Source organism: Lithobates pipiens, unplaced genomic scaffold (genome assembly GCF_037356315.1).
Source record: "Lithobates pipiens isolate NorthernLeopardFrog02 unplaced genomic scaffold, aLitPip1_a1.2 Scaffold_13, whole genome shotgun sequence".
Lineage (NCBI taxonomy): Eukaryota > Metazoa > Chordata > Amphibia > Anura > Ranidae > Lithobates > Lithobates pipiens.
This window is the reverse complement of record NW_027507718.1, coordinates 184492349-184510478: the sequence shown is the minus strand read 5'-3', so window position 1 is coordinate 184510478 and position 18130 is coordinate 184492349. Positions and strand designations below refer to the sequence as shown.

At 42.8% G+C, this 18130-nt stretch overlaps 1 protein-coding gene across 1 annotated transcript in view; it reads left to right on the top strand.

Annotated features, from left to right (window-relative positions):
* Nucleotides 1-18130, top strand: part of UPF1 (UPF1 RNA helicase and ATPase) — a 185672-nt gene that overhangs the window by 122841 nt on the left and 44701 nt on the right. Inside the window, exon 19 of the mRNA XM_077475960.1 lies at nt 1613-1787. Coding sequence (XP_077332086.1) covers nt 1613-1787 — 175 coding nt within the window. The remainder of the gene's footprint in view (nt 1-1612; nt 1788-18130) is intronic.

Sequence of the window (18130 nt, the reverse complement as noted above, 5' to 3'; positions counted from 1 at the left end):
TATATATATATATATATATATATATATATATATATATATATATATATATATATATATATATAAATAGCACCCGCTTGACAAATGCAGCTCCTCGCCTCACAAATGTCTGTAGACAAAACATAGTTTCTGGTTCAGATGGTCACATTCAGAGTAGCCCATCAACGCATAATTTTCACATTAGTGAAGCTCTTCAGGGATTATAGCATAGGTATAAACTTCCTTAAACGTGCACATCAGTCCAGTTAAATAGAAGGCGATGCTTTATACGTTATGTTAGCAGTTAATATTTCCTATATATACAGTTGCTTTGTAAAGGCAAGTCTCTCAAACGGTACTTGTCAGTCATGCATTACATTATGTCCTCCTGTGTTAATCATCACTGGATAGACCCAAAAGAGCCAGAGGGCAGTTGAATAAAGCCATCAATTCCAAGTCTTAAGAGTCAGGGAGCCATCGGAGCAGGTGAGGCTGGAACAGAGTTTCTCTGGGTCTCCCAGCTGCTTCAGAGGCTATTGCATTCAAAGAAGGGGGACACTTCCGGTTTATATTCGGGAAGTGCCTAAGCCATAGCAGCCATCCTGTGTATTGGAATCATAGAGGTAAACTCTGGGCATCAACCATCCAGGGGGCTGTAATTTCAAAATTCTCCACTGGATGTCACCAGGGCTTAAACATTCCCTAATAAATACATTACTACTTGGTCTAATTGCCCACATTAGTAACTACAGCCACATTTATATTTCCCACATATATATGACAGAAAACTATTTGTATGTGAGATAGTACGCTGCCCAATAATATACCCCTCTCTTTATAGATATACTCTTACAGCAAACTGGAAGGAACAAACTTGTTAAGCAAAGATCATATGCATAGATTACGTATGAACTTTCAAAGCAAATTTGTTTTTCTTTACATCATGCATTGGATTACAATCCTATAGCTGCTGGACTGCCATATGTTCAATATATGCCAGATGGACAGCAAACCATTGCAATAAGAATGATACGTGATTAATACATATTAAATGCCAATGTTGGTCTAACAGGCCTATAGAGTTTGTCTCATAGTGTGAAGGAACAGGTTGGCTTGAACATTTATTTATTTATTTATTTTTTTTTTAAATGTCTTGTGATAAGTGATTTTAAATTTTTTTGAGATAACTGTCAATTTTGTATGTGAATGGGGGTACTTTCACGCTCATACATACATACATATATATTATAAATATAGAGATAGATATCTATCTCTCTGTTTTATCCCTTTTGTGTGGGGACACACATGACTTTAGGATATAGATCCAATAGTAGAATACCACAATATATTTAACTCATTATACACAGGTAGTGGTTAAACATTATCTATTTTGAGATTTAGTTTTGACATCATCTGTAGTACGTCATAAAGCTGGCCATACATGGATAAAAATTTGCCCGGTTCAACAGGGACTGCCTGAATTTCAGTTCTTGTATCAGCACCCTGGTTGTACAGAAGTTGATCTATCAACCATCCAGTCGGATTTTGAACATTCAGTGCCACCGGCTATACACACTGTTGCTGTCTGGAAAACTATACTTTTACGATGTTTTAAACACTTGTTTAATTTTTCCAGGTATGGTGTAATTATTGTGGGCAACCCAAAAGCATTATCAAAGCAGCCTCTATGGAATCATCTATTAAATTATTACAAAGAGCAGAAAGTCCTAGTAGAGGGACCTCTGAACAATCTCCGGGAGAGTCTAATGCAGTTCAGTAAACCACGCAAACTTGTAAACACCATTAATCCTGTAAGTATTTGTCTAAATTGACTTTTTTGCTAAGTTAAAATCTACCTGATATTTTAGGGCATGACTCCCATGTGCTACATTTTTTTTATTTATTTTTGACATGGAACTATATATTTAATCTACAGCTCTTGAAATGCATACGTTGTGACCTTTCACAGTGAGATTCTCTGCGAGTTCTGGCTCTAATAGTTGCCTTTTTTTTAGGCAATGTCCCTTGCCCAATTCCATTCAAAAACTATACAAAACTATTGAAATAAACTATTAAAAGTAAAAACTCTGCAACTAATCATTGTACCAGAATGTAAATAGCAGGCTCTTTTCCCAGATCTGTCCATGCTTCTATTCTCCCAAACAAGAACATCCTTGTCCTGGTAGATTACCACTTCATCTCTGATAAATTCTTACAATAGACATAAGCTTGTCAGGCTGGGGAGGTGGTCTTCCACTCCTTGACAGTTCCAGAAACATGGTCAAGGGAGGAGGCAAAACTCTCAGATTCTTGGCGCTCAGGGCTGTCAGGCTGTCTCTCCAGCACTGGACCTCCCTCCTTAAGGAACACTCAATTTGGGTGCAGTCTGACAATGCCATACAGTGTCGACGACAACTATTTGATCCCTTGCAGATTTTGTAAGTTTGTCCACTTGCAAGGAAATTAAGGGTCTATAATTATAGGTGTATTTTAAATGATGGAGACAGAAAAGCAATTAAAAATCCAGAAAAAAAAAAAAAACATGATACAAATGTTTTAAATTGAGTTGCAATTCAGTGGGTAAAATAAGTATTTGATCCCCTACCAACCAACAATTCTGGCTCCCACAGATTGTTAGATTAGTCCTGTCAATTTAAGAAGGTGCTCCTAGTGACTTATGTGTATAAAAGATACCTGCCCAGACTTTTTTTTCCATTCAAACCTCACCATCATGGGCAAGATCAAAGAGCTGTCAAAGGACATCCGGGTCAAGATTGTAGACCTGCACAAAGCTAGAATGGGCTGCAAGACCATCAAGAAGTGTGGTGAGGAGGAGACAACTGTTGGTGCTGTGGTCGAAGAGACCAAAATTAAGCTCTTCGCCATTAATGACTCGCCATGTTTGAAGAAAAAATGCTATGACCCTAAATACACCATATCTGCAGTCAAGCCCAGGTCTTTGGGCCTGTCTCTCTGCTATTGGTACAGGCCGACTTTGCTGCATTGAGTGGCCAATGGACAGGGCCATGTATTGTAAAATCTTGGATGAGAACCTTCTTCCCTGAGCCAGAACTCTGAAGATGGCTCTTCCAGCATGAAAATGACCCAAAATATACTGCCGTTATCCACTGGTCCTGATTCATGCCATTTCTCCACTGAGTATGCTACCGTACCTGCTCCACAAAATAGAGCAAAACAGGAAGACGGTTCTTGCACCAAACTGGCCCAGAAGAACCTGGTACACAGACCTACTCAGAATTCTTGCTACCTTGATAAAGGCATGAAAATCGCCATCCAGAAAGCTTTATTATGGTAACTAACTTTGCCACAAGTTGAGGACCCTCAACTCAATCCCAGAAATTGCTGTATCTTGCATTTTGGCCTTCCTGCAAACAGGTTCTGACCAGTATCTCATGCTCAGTACCCTAAAAAGGGGCACATTTCTCATGCTTTTATAAAGGTCTCTAACTTTGCGTTGCAGGTATTACTGTCGCAGGTCCCCCCTTGCAGGACCTTGTGCTCCTTCTGGACATTAAAAGGATATTTCACCTTTACAAAAATACTGCCTATGCAGGTAAGGGATGTTTTGTAGATTAAAACAAACTGTGTATCTCTGCCTAAAGCTAAATGATGCCCTTGCTATACGTGTAGGCTATTTACATACCTTATGAAGCCTCATTGGAATACTCACAGGATGTTGCTAAGTGAGGCCTAGTCGTTACTGCTCACTTCCACCATCACAGGAGTGAGCTCCTTTCTTTGATTCAAACCCCACCACATATTTTCTCTCCCCTGACACCGTAGCTCTGAGCTCAGCATTTGAGCCCATTCCTGTAATGATGGAGGTGAGCGGTGATGACTAGGCCTCACTTTGCAATGTCCTGGGAGTATTCCAGTCAGGTTTATAAGGTATATAAATGGTCTACACCTATAAGCAAGAGCTTTATTCAGTTTTAGTCAGAGCTGCACTGTTTATCTTCAGATACCCCTTATCTGCATAGGCAGTTTTGTGGTAAAGGTGAACCATCCCTTTAACGTAATTCTTTGTGCCTTGCAAGAACCAGCCTTTGAAGCCTGTCTGGGATATACTCCTGAAGTCTCTTACCAGTAGCTTTTCTTGTGGTCATCCAGTCTTCGATGTATCTTTTGCATGGCGTATTATGCCCTATACCAGGTTTCCCCTAACTTTCTAAACAAAGAGCCAGTTTACAGTCCTTCAGACTTTGAGGAGGCCTAAATGTAGCCTTTGGAAGTAGCAAATGCCCTGGCATCAGTTGGAGTACGTAACTCCCCATCATTATTAGTGGAGCGAATAGTGCCCCATTGTTGGTATCAGGGGAAGGAATAGAGCCCCATCATTGGCATTGGTGGATGGAATAAAGACCCATCATTGGTGTTGGTGGGGGGTGTCCCCAAAAGCTTGCCAGTGTCCAAACACCTGAAGGTGCAAACCTAAAGCCTATGGTGTATGAATAACGTGCCTATGATGTATTCAAAGATATGGGATTTACAAGCAAGTCAATTCCTCTTCTCTTTATCGGGACAGGACACAGGCATTATACACCATGGGGGGTCTCAAAACAATACAAATGAAGTAAGATTTCCTTTTTTCCCCCTCAAAGTACTTCACTGGACACGTGGATCTCACCCCCTCTTTTGTTTATGGCTTTTTTTTTTTCCCAGTATCCAATCTAAAGGTGGCACAATACAGTGCCTTGAAACAGTATTCATACCCCTCAAAATTTTCCACATTTTGTCATGTTGCAACCAAAAACGTAAACGTATTGGGATTTTATGTGCTAGACCAATGCAAAGTGGCACATAATTGTGAAGTGGAAGAAAAATTTATTAAATGGTTTTCAAAGTTTTTTTTTTACAAATATCTGAAAAGTGTGGCATGCAATTGTATTCAGACCCCTTTACTCTGATACCTCTAACTTAAATCTAGTGGAACTAATTTCTTTTACAAGTCACCTAATTTTTTTTCCCGCCTGCTTTAAACTTTCAGTATAAATACAGCTGTTCTGTGAAGCCCTCAGAGGTTTTTAGAGAACCTTTAGTGAACAAATAGCATCATGAAGGCCAAGGAACACACCAGACAGGTCAGGGATAAGGTTGTGGAGAAGTTTAAAGCAGGGTTAGGTTATAAATAAAATACCAAGCTTTGAACATCTCAAAGCACTGTTCAATCAGTCATCTGAAAATGGAAAGAGTATGGAACAACTGCAAACCTACCAAGACATGGCCGCCCACCTAAACAGACAGGTCAGGCAAGGAGAGCATTAATTAGGGAAGCAGCCACGAGGCCTATGGTAACACTGGAGGAGCTGCAGAGAGACACGGCTTGGGTGGGAGAATCTATCCACAAAACAGCTATTTTTAATCGTGCACTCCACAAATCTGGCCTTTATGAAAAAGTGGCCACGGGGGAAAGCCATTGTTGGAAGAAAGCCATAAGAAGTCCCGTTTTCAGTTTGCAAGAAGCCATGTGGGGGACACAGCAAATGTGGAAGAAGGTGCTCTGGTTAGATGAGACCAATATTTAACTTTTTGGCCTAAAAGAAAAACGCTGTGTGTGGTGGAAAACTAACACTGCACATCACCCTGAACATACTATCCCCACCGTGAAACATGGTGGCAGCATAATGTTGTTGGGATGCTTTTCTTCAGCAGGAACATGGAAGCTGGTCAGAGTTGATGGCAAGATGGATGGATCCAAATACTGTACAGGCAAGCTTAGAAAAAATCCTGTTAGTCTGCAAAAGACTTGAGACTGGGGCGGAGGTTCACCTTCCAGCAGGACAACGGCCCTAAACATTACAGCCACTAATAGAATGGTTTAGATCAAAGCATATTCGTTTTTTAGAATGGCCCAGTCAAAGTCCAGACCTAAATCCAATTGAGAATCTGTGGCAAGACTTGAAAATTGCTGTTCAGACCCTCTCCATCCAATCTGAGAGAGCTTGAGCTATTTTGCAAAGAATAGGCAAAAATGTCACTAGTTGTGCAAAGCTGGCAGAGACATACCCAAAATGACTTGCAGCTGTAAATACAGCAAAAGGTGGTTCTACAAAGTATTGACTCAGGGGGATGAATACAAATGCACGCCACAGTTTTCAGATATTTGTAAATAATGTTGGAAACCATTTTATCATTTTCCTTCCACTGTACAATTATGTGCCACTTTGTGTTGGTCTATCAAATAAAATCCCAATAAAATACATCTCGTTTTTGTTTGTAACATGACAAAATGTAAAAAATTTCAAGGGATACAAATATTTTTTCAAGGCACTGTAAACCTATTTGTATGTGAAGATACAGTTGTGCTCACAAGTTTACATACCCTGGCAGAATTTGATTTCTTAGCCATATTTCAGAGAATGACACAAACTTTCACTCATGGTCAGGGTTTTCTCTAAGCTATGTATTATCAATCAACTGTATTTAAATCATTATGGCAACAAACTCCCTAAATGACCCTGTTCCTGTAAATTATTGGGCTGTCTTACAAGAACTGCACATTTTGAGATCTCCCCAGAGTGGCTCAATGATATTGAGGTCAGGAGACTGAGATGGCCACTCCAGAACCTTCACTTTATTCTGCTGTAGCCAATGACAGGTCGACTTGGCCTTGTGTTTTGGATCACGAGTGGTAAAGAGTGATTATTTGAATTACTGTTGCCTTTCTATCATATCAAACCAGTCTGCCCTTTCTCATGACCTCTGGCAAGGCATTTTCATCCACACAACTGCCGCTCTCTGGATATTTTTTCTTTTTCGTACCGTTTTCTGTAAACCCTAGAGATTGTGTGTGAAAATCCCAACAGATCAGCAGTTTTTTAAATACTCAGACCAGCTGCCTGACATCAACAACTATCCCACTTTCAAAGTCACTTAAATCCCCTTTCTTCCCCATTGTGATGCTCAGTTTGAACTCCAAGTCGTCTTCACCACGTCTAGATGCCTGAATGCCTTGAGTTGCTGCAATGTGATTGGCTGATTTTGTGTTACCAAGCAATTGAACAGGTGTACATAACATGGCTGTATATATATATATATATATATATATGTGTGTGTGTGTGTATATATATATATATATATATATATATATATATATATATATATATATATATATTTTTTTTTGTCTTTTTAAATTATACAGTGGATATAAAAAGTCTACACCTTCTGGATCAAACCTATTTCTGACACTTGTTGACGCCAGTATTTTTGCTAGAGAATTACTTGTAACCCCCAAATATTTTATAGATAAAATTTTATCAGAGAGCCTAGAGAATAAAATGGATATCATTGCAATGCTTTGTTACACTGTATTTGCGCAGCTGACTTTTTCTTTTCATACATCAGGGGACACAGCCATAGTTACTATGTGGGTTATAGGCCACCTTCAGGTGATGGACACTGGCACGCCCCAAGACAAGAAGTGCACTCCCTATATAACCCCTCCCACTACTGGGAGTACCTCAGGTTTTTCGCCAGTGTCTAAGGTGTTGGTCACGAGTAAAGATGTGCTGTGCTGAGCTCCACTGGAGCAATCCTTGCTGGGGCTAGCAATGCTGACCCGATCCATTTAAAGTGTCTTTTTTTTTTTTTTTGGCCAGATTGAATGGTACTTGGGCCTCATATCCAAAGACACAAGGTTTTGCCTGTGAATGCTTCTCTTTTAGAGAGCTGGATCCTGGGATCCAGTACTTTTTGGTATTAAGGCCATACGTTTTTACTGGCAGGGTGCTGTTGCAGGTCCTTTGACACGTTGCTGGTGCTGCATAAGGCTGAGCGTTAATGGCAGCAATTGAAGTAGTACTTCTGCTTTGTGTATCAGGCTATGAGCGGGAGGGGGACAAGGATCACCTCAAAGGATTCTGGAGGATCGATTGTTTTACGGCAACCGAAATCCATGTCCAAGAAAATGTCATCCTCCTCTGAAAGTGATGCGGCCAGTCAGAGTGAGCCATTGGGGGACTGGTGTTGCAACAGCTCTGGACACTTCACTTCAGCCCTTATATTTATTTTTCTTTAACTTTGGAACAAAAGATTGATGCTATGTTTGCTTCCCATAGTGGGTCCAAGCATAGCAGATCCCCATCCATTGCTCAGGACCCTCATACTGAGGAGCAAGGCGCAGGGGATAGCTAGCATACTAGCTCATTATGAATGACTTACCTGAGATCGAAGCCCCCGCAGCGGTCCCTAACCACTCCGGCAGCTGACATCTCCCCAGGGACTTGGTTCTGGGTATCGCGGCACTGTGATTGGCTGGAGCCGTGAGGACATCACTCCCGTGCATGTGTGGGAGCTGCTGGGAACGGCACAGGCTAACAAACAACGGCATGTACGTGACGTTGCTTCAGTTGGCTCAAATGCGAATGCAGGGATATCTCCTAAACCGTGCAGCTACAGGTAAGCCAAATATAGGCTTGCCTGTAGTTTAAAGTGGTTGTAAAGGATTTGCAACCACTTTAATGCCCTACTTTTTTTATTTTTTTTTGTCTCCCGCCCTTCAGTTGCCATTGCTATGGGACACAGAGGTCCCTCCCTTCTTTGGTATACACGTCTATTGCTTGGCTACAAAACTGAGGTACTCCCAGTAGTGGGGGGGTTAAATAGGGAGTGCACTTTGTCTTAGGGTGTGCCAGTGTCCATCACCTGTAGGTGACCTATAACCCACATAACTACTATGGCTCTGTGCCCCCTGATGTACTTCAAAGAAAAGGATTTTACAGGTAAGCTGGTTTTAAAAATCCTGTTTCTTTATCGTACATCACAGGACACAGAGCCTCAAGTAATTGGTGGGTTATGGTCCTACCTTCAGGTGTTGACACTGGTATAACCAATACAAGAAGTTGACTCCCCTATATAACCCCTCCTCATTTGAGGAGTTTTTCCGCCAGTGTCTAAGGTGTTGGTCACGAGTAAAGATGTGCTCTGAGAAGCTCCTTGAGGGATCCATGATGGATTTAAAAAACCTCCACAACCATATCCATCCTCGCCACTGAGGCCATAGGATGGTAACTGGACCTCGATACAAGAACAAGATTTTGCCTGTAACGCTTCTCTTTGAGAGCATGACCCTAGGAACCAGGACGCTTTTTAGTCTTGCATCATTTCCTAAAGCTGTTCTGAGGGGTTCTATACAAGGCCCAAAGTAGCGGAACCCCTATTAAAAGGGCCCCAGTCTTTGAGCGTGTGTTAACGCAGCCCACCGTGATGGGTGAAGCTTACTTTTCCTAAGGGAATTAGCAGGCTGGATGGTTATCAGCTGCTTAGCAGCTGAAGGGAGAAGTTATCCCAAATCATAAAAGCGCTGCAGAGTTTAGCAGCATGCTGACAGAACCCCCTCTGCTCCCCCTTTTTCCCCCTCTCCTCTCATAGGTGTTTTAGAGTCTTTACTTTTTTTAGTAGGTATCCCAGCCTGCTGTTGAGTGGCAGTTTGTTTTTGGCTGAGAAGCGGCTAGCTTCACTCTCCCTTTAGGTCTGCATGATGCAGACCCGTATGCCGCTCACACGAGCTAGGCATATTGAAACGGAGGATGGGGGTTGCCGGAGGACGCAGAGGGGTGTGGTAGGGTCACATGTCGCTGTGTATGGGACACAGCGTCCATCCACACAGCATTTGATTACTGAGGGTGGAGCGCTGTGGACGCCAATCGGGTCCACCTGAGGCTTACACATTTAAAGCACTCTGTTACAAAGGGAAACCTTTCACTGAGGAGAGCAGTCTGTTATACTAAGACATCTAGCGTGGGACACGTAAGGGTGTAAAACAGGCATTTCCAGTACAGGAAAAGAACGGTTAGCATGCTTTGTTTGGCTAGAACTATTTTTAGCAGATAATGTGTACGTCTGCTTTTGTGCTTGCCATTATGTCTTCCAGACCTACCGTAAAGGTACCTAAGGTGTCACCCCCAGGTGCTGGGAACACCAGTCATGTTTCCATACTGTCTTCCTCTTCGAAGAGATCAGACATGGCAAGCCAGGGTGAGTCATTGGAAGCTAGCGGTGGTGCCACTGCTTCACACACTTCAGCCCCTGTATACGTGACTGAAGGAGCACTTTCCTCTGCCCTGCAAGGCTTAGAAGGAAGATTAGCGACTTTAATCACGTCATCCATCCTAGTGGATAGGAAGCGTCCTAGATCCCCCTCCCCACCTTAGACTCTTTACAGTCGGTGGAAGGTCCTAAAGAACTATGGGGACAAGACTAGCTTTTACCCACAGATGGGGAAGAAAAACAAACCGGCTATTCCTCTGCGGAGGAAACAGTACTTGGTGTTTCACCTTTACAAACTGAAGTACAGAGATGGTCCGCTCTACTTTCAGGCTACCTCTAACAGAATTAGCTGAAGGTCCGGTCTCCTCCCTGGGATCCTTGAAACCTTTACAGCCTATACATGTGTTTCCCGTACACGTATTACTTGAAAGCTCATTTATTCCGAATGGGATCATCCAGATAAACATTTCTCCCCTCTTAAGAGATTCTCAAATCTCTATCCTATGGAGGAAAAATTCACTAAAAGATGGAAAGTTCCAGCAGTGGACGCTGCGATTTCCAATGTGAATAAGTTTAACTTGTCCAGTGGACAATGCACATATGCTTAAAGATCCAACAGATAAAAAGTTGGAAGGTCTGTTAAAATCCTTTTTTTCTTTTTTTTTTTTCTCCTTAGCAGGGACTTTAACTCAGCCTGCAATCGCAGCCATAGGCATCTGTCAGTCCTTAAAGGACCAGTTCGCAGATGCTCTCAAAGAGCTCCCTGCACAACAAGCTCAGCAGTTGGCCGAGCTACCTAAAGCATTATGCTTTACCATAGATGCTATAAAGGATTCTATTCACCAGGCATCACGTCTGGCGCTCATGCTTATACACATGCGAAGGACCCTTTGGTTAAAGGGTTGGTCAGCTGAAATGCCTTGTAAAAATCTTCTAGCTGGTTTCCCCTTTTCCCCTTTAAGGGCGGACGTCTTTTTGGCGATAGTTTGGATAAATATATTCATATATTCATATATATATTGCCACTCAAAAGAAAATATAAATGTCCTTCATTTAAACAGACCTTTTCCCCAGTGCCAAGGGCATCCTCCTCTAGGCAGGGGCAACGGCCTTTGCCGTCAGACCCTACGGGAAGATCTCAGGGTCAAACCCAGGGACAAAAGAGTACCTGGGGCCGCAAGTCTGCAAAGCAGAATACCAAGGCCTCATCATGAAGAGGCATCTCCCCTCTCCACTGTATCCCTAGGATACAAGCTAAAATTTCAAGAGTTTCCACTTGCCCGTTTTCTCAGATCAAACATTCCCAGGGATCCAGCCAAAAGGCAATCCCTGTTGCAGGCATTGGACCGATTATTGGCTCAAGGGGTGATCATGCAGATTCCCAAAGAAGAGCAGGGTTTGGTGTTTTACTCGACCCTATTTATGGTACCAAAATCGAATGGAGCTATCACACCAATTCTAGATTTACGGAATCTAAATTGGTTCCTGAGGATCCGCTCCTTTCGCATGGAGTCAATCAAGTCAGTCGTTTCTATCCTACAAAGGGGAGAACTTCTGGCATCCATTGACATCAGAGATGCACTTTTTTGAATTAAAACAGAAGAAAACAGTAGTTAGCCCAATTTGTTTCTATAATAGGAAAGATAATGTTACCCTGAGTGAATTAATACCCAAGGTGTCACGCTTCAAAACTGCGCCTGCTCATGGAATGGCGACAAACTTTGGCGCTTAAAAATCTCCATAGGCGACGTTTTAAAAATGTCTTCAGGTTACCAGTTTTGAGTTAGATATTGGGATAGAATTATTTCTCTTACCAATCGTGGCGGTACGTCACGTGTGGTTTGAACACGGCTTACATATGTGGGTGCGACTTGTGTATGCGTTCACTTCTGCGCGCAAGCTCGGAGGGGACGGGGGAGCACTTGAATTTTTTTATTTATTTCACTTTTATTTTCTGTTTTTACACTGTCCCTTAAAAAAAAAAAAAAGCTTTTATTCCTATTACAAGGAATGTAAACATCCCTCGTATTGGAAATAAGCAAGATAGGACCTCTTTAATGTGAGATCTGGGGTCAATAAGACCTCTGATCTCACATTTACACTGAACAGCAAAAAAGTCTTATTTTTAATTGAAGAGGGAGGGGGGGGGGACCTGCACTTTAAGGCTGCAGAGCAGAAGTGATGTTTGACATTGCATAGTCTTGAGTGGGGGTTATTTTGCTCTCACTTGACTTCCTGCCCATCTATCCCGGGGATCAGATCACTTCCGTCACTACTAATTGCTCCGGTAAGCAGCGGAGACTATTGGGAAGGGGGGGGGGGGGTCGCACTTCTCCCGCCGCCCATAAAAGGAATCTCACATGCCCAATCGCGGCCCTATTGTGTTGCTAGGGCAACGTGACCCCAATCTCTGTAAAGAGCCGTGACTCTTTAAACCATGTGATCGGCTCTGTCCAATCACAGCAGGTCACATGTAAACATGGAGATAATGCGTGGGAGGAGAGCCAATCAGCAGCATCTACTTGCAGGGGACATCCAGACACGTAATCAGGGCACTCATTAGTGCCCTGATTACAATACAGCACCACCAGTGTCTGCAATCTGTGCTCATTAGTAATGCCAGTCAGTGCTTGCTATTGGTGTTGCCCATCGTTCCTGCCCACCAGTGCCACCTATTGGTGCCGCCACATCAGTGGTGGAGAAAAATTACTTTTTATATCAAATTTTCTGACAAACTAAAACTTTATTTTCACATTTTTTTTTGTTTTTTTTTTAATTTTTTTGTTTTTTTTGTAAAAAATGTAAAATCCAGCAGTGATTAAATACCACCAAAAGAAAGCTCTATTTGTGTGTAAAGCAAATGATAAAAATGTAATTTGGGTACAGTGTAGCATGACTGAAATTGTCATTCAAAGTATGACAGCGCTGAAAGCTGAAAATTGGCCTGGCCAGGAAAGGGGTGAAAGTGCCCTGTAGGCAAGTGGTTAAAAAAAAAAAATATATATATATATATATATATTTCAGGGTTTTGCCATAATCCTGGTATTTAACCACTTCAATACAGGGCACTTAAACACCTTCCTGCCCAGACCAATTTTGAGCTTTCAGCGCTGTCGCACTTTGAATGACTATTGCGCGGTCATGCTACACTGTACCCAAATGAAATTTTTATCATTTTTTCCCCACAAATAGAGCTTTCTTTTGGTGGTATTTGATCACCTCTACGGTTTTTTTTTTTTTCCCTACAAATAAAATACTGAAAAGTTTGAAAAAAAACGTTTTTTTTTTTGTTTCAATTTCAAAACTTTGTAAATAAGTTTTCTCCTTCACTGATGGGCACTGATAAGGCGGCACTGATGGGCACCAATGAAGTGGCACTGATGAGGTGGCATTGATGGGCACGGATGGGCGGCACGGATTGGCACTGATAGCTGCCGAGATGGGCATGGATGGGCGGCACAGATGGGCAGGGGTGGGCGGCACAGATGGGCAGGGGTGGGCGGCACAGATGGGCAGGGGTGGGCGGCACAGATGGGCAGGGGTGGGCACGGGTGGGCACTCATAGGCGGCACGGGTGGGCACTCATAGGCGGCACGGGTGGGCACTCATAGGCGGCACGGGTGGGCACTCATAGGCGGCACTGGTGTTATACTATACTAATGGATGCCAATCAGTGCCAAACAATAATGCATGCCAATCAGTGATGCCCATTGTGGGCTCTGACATCCATTATGGGCACTGATTGGCATCCATTGTGCTGACCATTGGCATCCCTGGTGGTCTAGGGAGGATTACCTGTTCCCTGGTGGTCTGGTGGCGTCCCTGGTGGTCCAGTGTGGGCATCTTCGGGGGGGGGGGGGGTGTGCTGATAATCGATCAGCACAGACCCCCCCTGTCAGAGGAGCAGCCGATCGGCTCTCCTCTACTCGCGTCTGACAGACGCGAGTGAGGAAAAGCCGATCACCGGCTCTTCCCATTTACACTGTGATCAGCCGTGATTGGACACGGCTGATCACGTGGTAAAGAGTCTCCGTCGGAGACTCTTTACTGAGATCGTAGTTGCCGGGTGTCAGACTGACACCCCGCAACAACGATCGCCGCGATGCGCGCCCCCGGGGGCGCGCAGCGGCTCATAATCCTGAGGACGTCATATGACGTCCGGTCAGGATTATGAAACCACTTTGTCGCCGTCTATTTGTAATAGGGCGGGCGGCAAGTGGTTAACATCAGAGTAATGATTATATATCTCTCTATATAGAAAGTGTGTGTGTATATATATATATATATATATATATATATATATATATATATATATATATATATATATATATAATGTGTATCTGTAGTGTGTGTGTGTGTGTGTGTGTATAATATGCACACACAGTGGGCAGTCCGGAAGTGGTTAATGTGTGGGGGAGTAAAAAATAAGCTAAAAATGTGGTTGTACAGGTGTACACACCCTCTTATAACTGGGGTTATAGCTTTGTTCAGAATTAAGCAGTCACATTCAAACTCATGTTAAATAGGAATCGGTACATACCTGCCATCATTTTAAAGTGCCTCTTATTAACCCCAAATAAAGTTTAGCCATTCTAGTAGGTCTTTGACATTTTCTTAGTCACATCCTACAGCAAAAGCCATGGTCTGCAGAGAGCTTCCAAAGCATCAGAGGGATTTAACATCTCATTCTTAAAAGGTATCAGTCAGGATAAGGGTACAAAGTGAAGACAGAAATGGAGAATATATGGCACAACAGTGACATTACCAAGAACTGGACATCCCTCCAAAATTTACGAAAAGACAGGAAGAAAACTGGTCAGGGAGGCTGCCAAGAGGCCTACAGCCACATTAAGGAGCCGCAGGAATATCTGCCAAGTACTGGCTGTGTGGTACATGTGACAACAATCTCCCATATTCTTCATATGTCTGGGCTATGGGGTAAAGTGGCAAGACGTAAGCCTGTTCTCACGAAGAAAAACATCCAAGCCCCACTACATTTTGCAAAAAACACATCTGAAGTCAACCAAAATCATGTGGGAAAATGTTATGGTCTGATGAAACCAAGGTTGAACTTTTTGACCATTATTCCAAAATATGTGCACATCACCAAAATAACACCATACCCACAGTCAAGCATGGTGGGTGGCAGCATCATGCTTTGGGGCAGTTTTTCTTTAGCTGGAACAGAGGTCTTAGTCAAGGTAGAGGGAATTATGAACAGTTCCAAATACTAGTCAATATTGTCACAAAACCTTCAGACTTCTGCTAGAAAGCTGAACATGAAGAACTTCATCTTTCAGCATGACAACGACCCAAAGCATGCATCCAAGCCAACAAAGGAAGGATTAACATTTTGGAATGGCCCAGCCAGAGCCTAGACCTGAATCCAATTGAAAATCTGTAGGCTGATCTGAAGAGTGCTGTGCACAAGAGATGCCCTTGCAATCTGACAGATTTGGAGTGTTTTTGCAAAGAGTGGGCAAATATTGCCAAGCGAAAATGTGCCATGCTGATACTCATATCCCAAAAGACTGAATGCTGTAATAAAATCAAAAGGTGCTTCAACAAAGTATTTAAGGGTGTACAAACTTATGCAACCATTTTTTTTTTCTCTCCACCTAAAATTTCAGTTACAAGAATATTCAATATTAATATTTTTCAATCTCCGAGGCATTTCCGGATGAATAGCATTGATAGTCAAACTGACTTAAAACAAAGTTAGTTTGTCACACAGTTGGCACCATAAATACAATGTAAAAAGTATAATAGTTCAGTGTGGGTAAAAATATGTGAAATAGAATATTCATAAAGCTGAAATAAGCTTAAAAAAAGCATGTGTGCTTCATGGCAGCTGGCTTCTGTCTCCATGCTGTCTTGTGTCGTACAAGAAGAAGCAGGAAATGACGTTCTTAGACTTCTGGCAGAATTCAGCTGTCCCAACTTATCAATCTCTGTAAATGTCAGTGTCGTCATTTCCTAGAGGTTGGCTGTGTGTCTCTGTGCCTCTTCAATCTGGAAACGTTTGCTTATATGTTACATGTGAACGTCATAACCTCACAAACTTAGAACCTTGTATGGCACACATTCATTTCTGCTAACTTCAGCAATATGCTATACAAAAGTAGATACTAACTCAGTCATATGGAGCATAATTGATAAGCTCACATGTAACACTCCATACTTGAAGTAATGTGCTAGTCATGTAATGTCATATAACCAAACATCTACATAATATGAACACATATTACCAACTTTACATTAACCACTTGCTTACTGGGCACTTAAACCCCCCTCAGTCCCACACCAATTTTCAGCTTTCAGCGCTGATGCACTTTGAATGACAATTGCGCGGTCATACAACACTGTACCCAAATGAAATTTTTATCATTTTTTTCCCACAAATAGAGCTTTCTTTTGGTGGTATTTAGTTACAGCTCGGAGTTTTATTTTTTGCTAAACAAACAAAAAAAGATGCAAAAAAAAAAAAAAAAATCATGTTTTAATAGTTTGTTATACAATTTTGCAAACGGGTCATTTTTCTCCTTCATTGAAGTGCGCTGATTAGGCGGCACTGATGGGCTGCATTGGTGGGCACTGATGGGCTGCATTGGTGGGCACTGATGGGCTGCATTGGTGGGCACTGATAGGCTGCATTGGTGGGCACTGATAGGCTGCACTGGTGGGCACTGATAGGCATAGTTAAGGCGGCACTAATAGGCACAGATAAGGCGGCACTGATGGGCAAAGATGGGCACAGATAAGATGGCATGGATGGGTGGCACGGATAAGTGGCACGGATGGGTGGCACGGATGGGCACTGATAGGTACCACTGATAGATGGGACTGATGGGCACTGATAGGTGGCACTGATAGGTGGCTCTGATAGGTGGCACTGCTGGGCACTGATGGGCGGCACTGCTGGGCACTGATGGGCGGCACTGCTGGGCACTGATGGGCGGCACTGGGGTGCAGCACCTTTAAGGAAGATTGTGGGCACTGTGGGTGGCACTGCTGGATGGCACTGTGGGTGGCATTGTGGGTGGCGCTGTGGGCACTATGGGCACTGCTGGGTGGCACTGATGGGGGGCACTTACTTTCATTCAGGATGGCACTGCGGTGGGCAGGTGGGCACTGGCAGGAGGCAGGTGGTCAGCTGTATTGCTGGCCGTGATCGGGACTGATGTCCCGATCACGGCCGCCGGTGATCGGCTTTTTTTTCTCTCCTCGCGCTGTCAGCGCGAGGAGGAATAATAGCCGATTACCGGCTCCGTTCTGTCACATGATCAGCTGTCATTGGCTGACAGCTGATCACGTGATAAGGGGTCGGGATCGACCCCTTGCACGGATCGGTGATCAGGCGAGTCTCGTGGACTCGCCGATCACAGAGCGCGCTGCGCGCGCCCCTCAGGGGGCGCGCAGGCCGCTCGTAACCGGGACGACGTCAATAGACGTAGTCCCGGAAAAGTAGATCCGCGCTAATGCCGTCATTTGGCAATAGCGCGGATCTCAAGTGGTTAAGTAACTATGTACTAATGCTTATTATGACTGAAACTACTCTAAACTTATCTTAACAGTATATAATCCACAATGTATTATTGCTTTAGATACATAGACACGTGTCTATTTTTGTCTTCTCATGACATTCTATAAAGATGCCATATATGTCATATTTAAATTGGCTACACCAGAAACTTATTACTGACTCAGCTTCAGATGAGGATATTTTTCACTGAACATTGATCAAGGTCATTCACACATACTATTTGATGTAATCATAAAACCAAATGCTTGCCATCAATAGAACGTCACCTATAAGTGCTGAATTATGAATTTGGAATAATCTAACAATGTTAAACTGAGTTGTAGAGTTTATGGGTCACATTAAAGGTGGACAAAGTTCTGAAATGATTCATCTTCGTCTTTTTTTTTTTTTTTTTTTTTTTTTTTTTTAATACATCACAGAAACCTGACATTTTAACAGGTGTGTGTAGACTTTTTTTTTTTTTTTTTTTTTATATCCACTGTATATAAATCTATATATATATTTTTTCATATTCTGAGCATGGCAAAATTCACTGTTCTCATTTGTTCATCTCCACCGTTATCTCCCCCTGTTCTATCAGTTACCTTCCCCCAGGTTAATGCA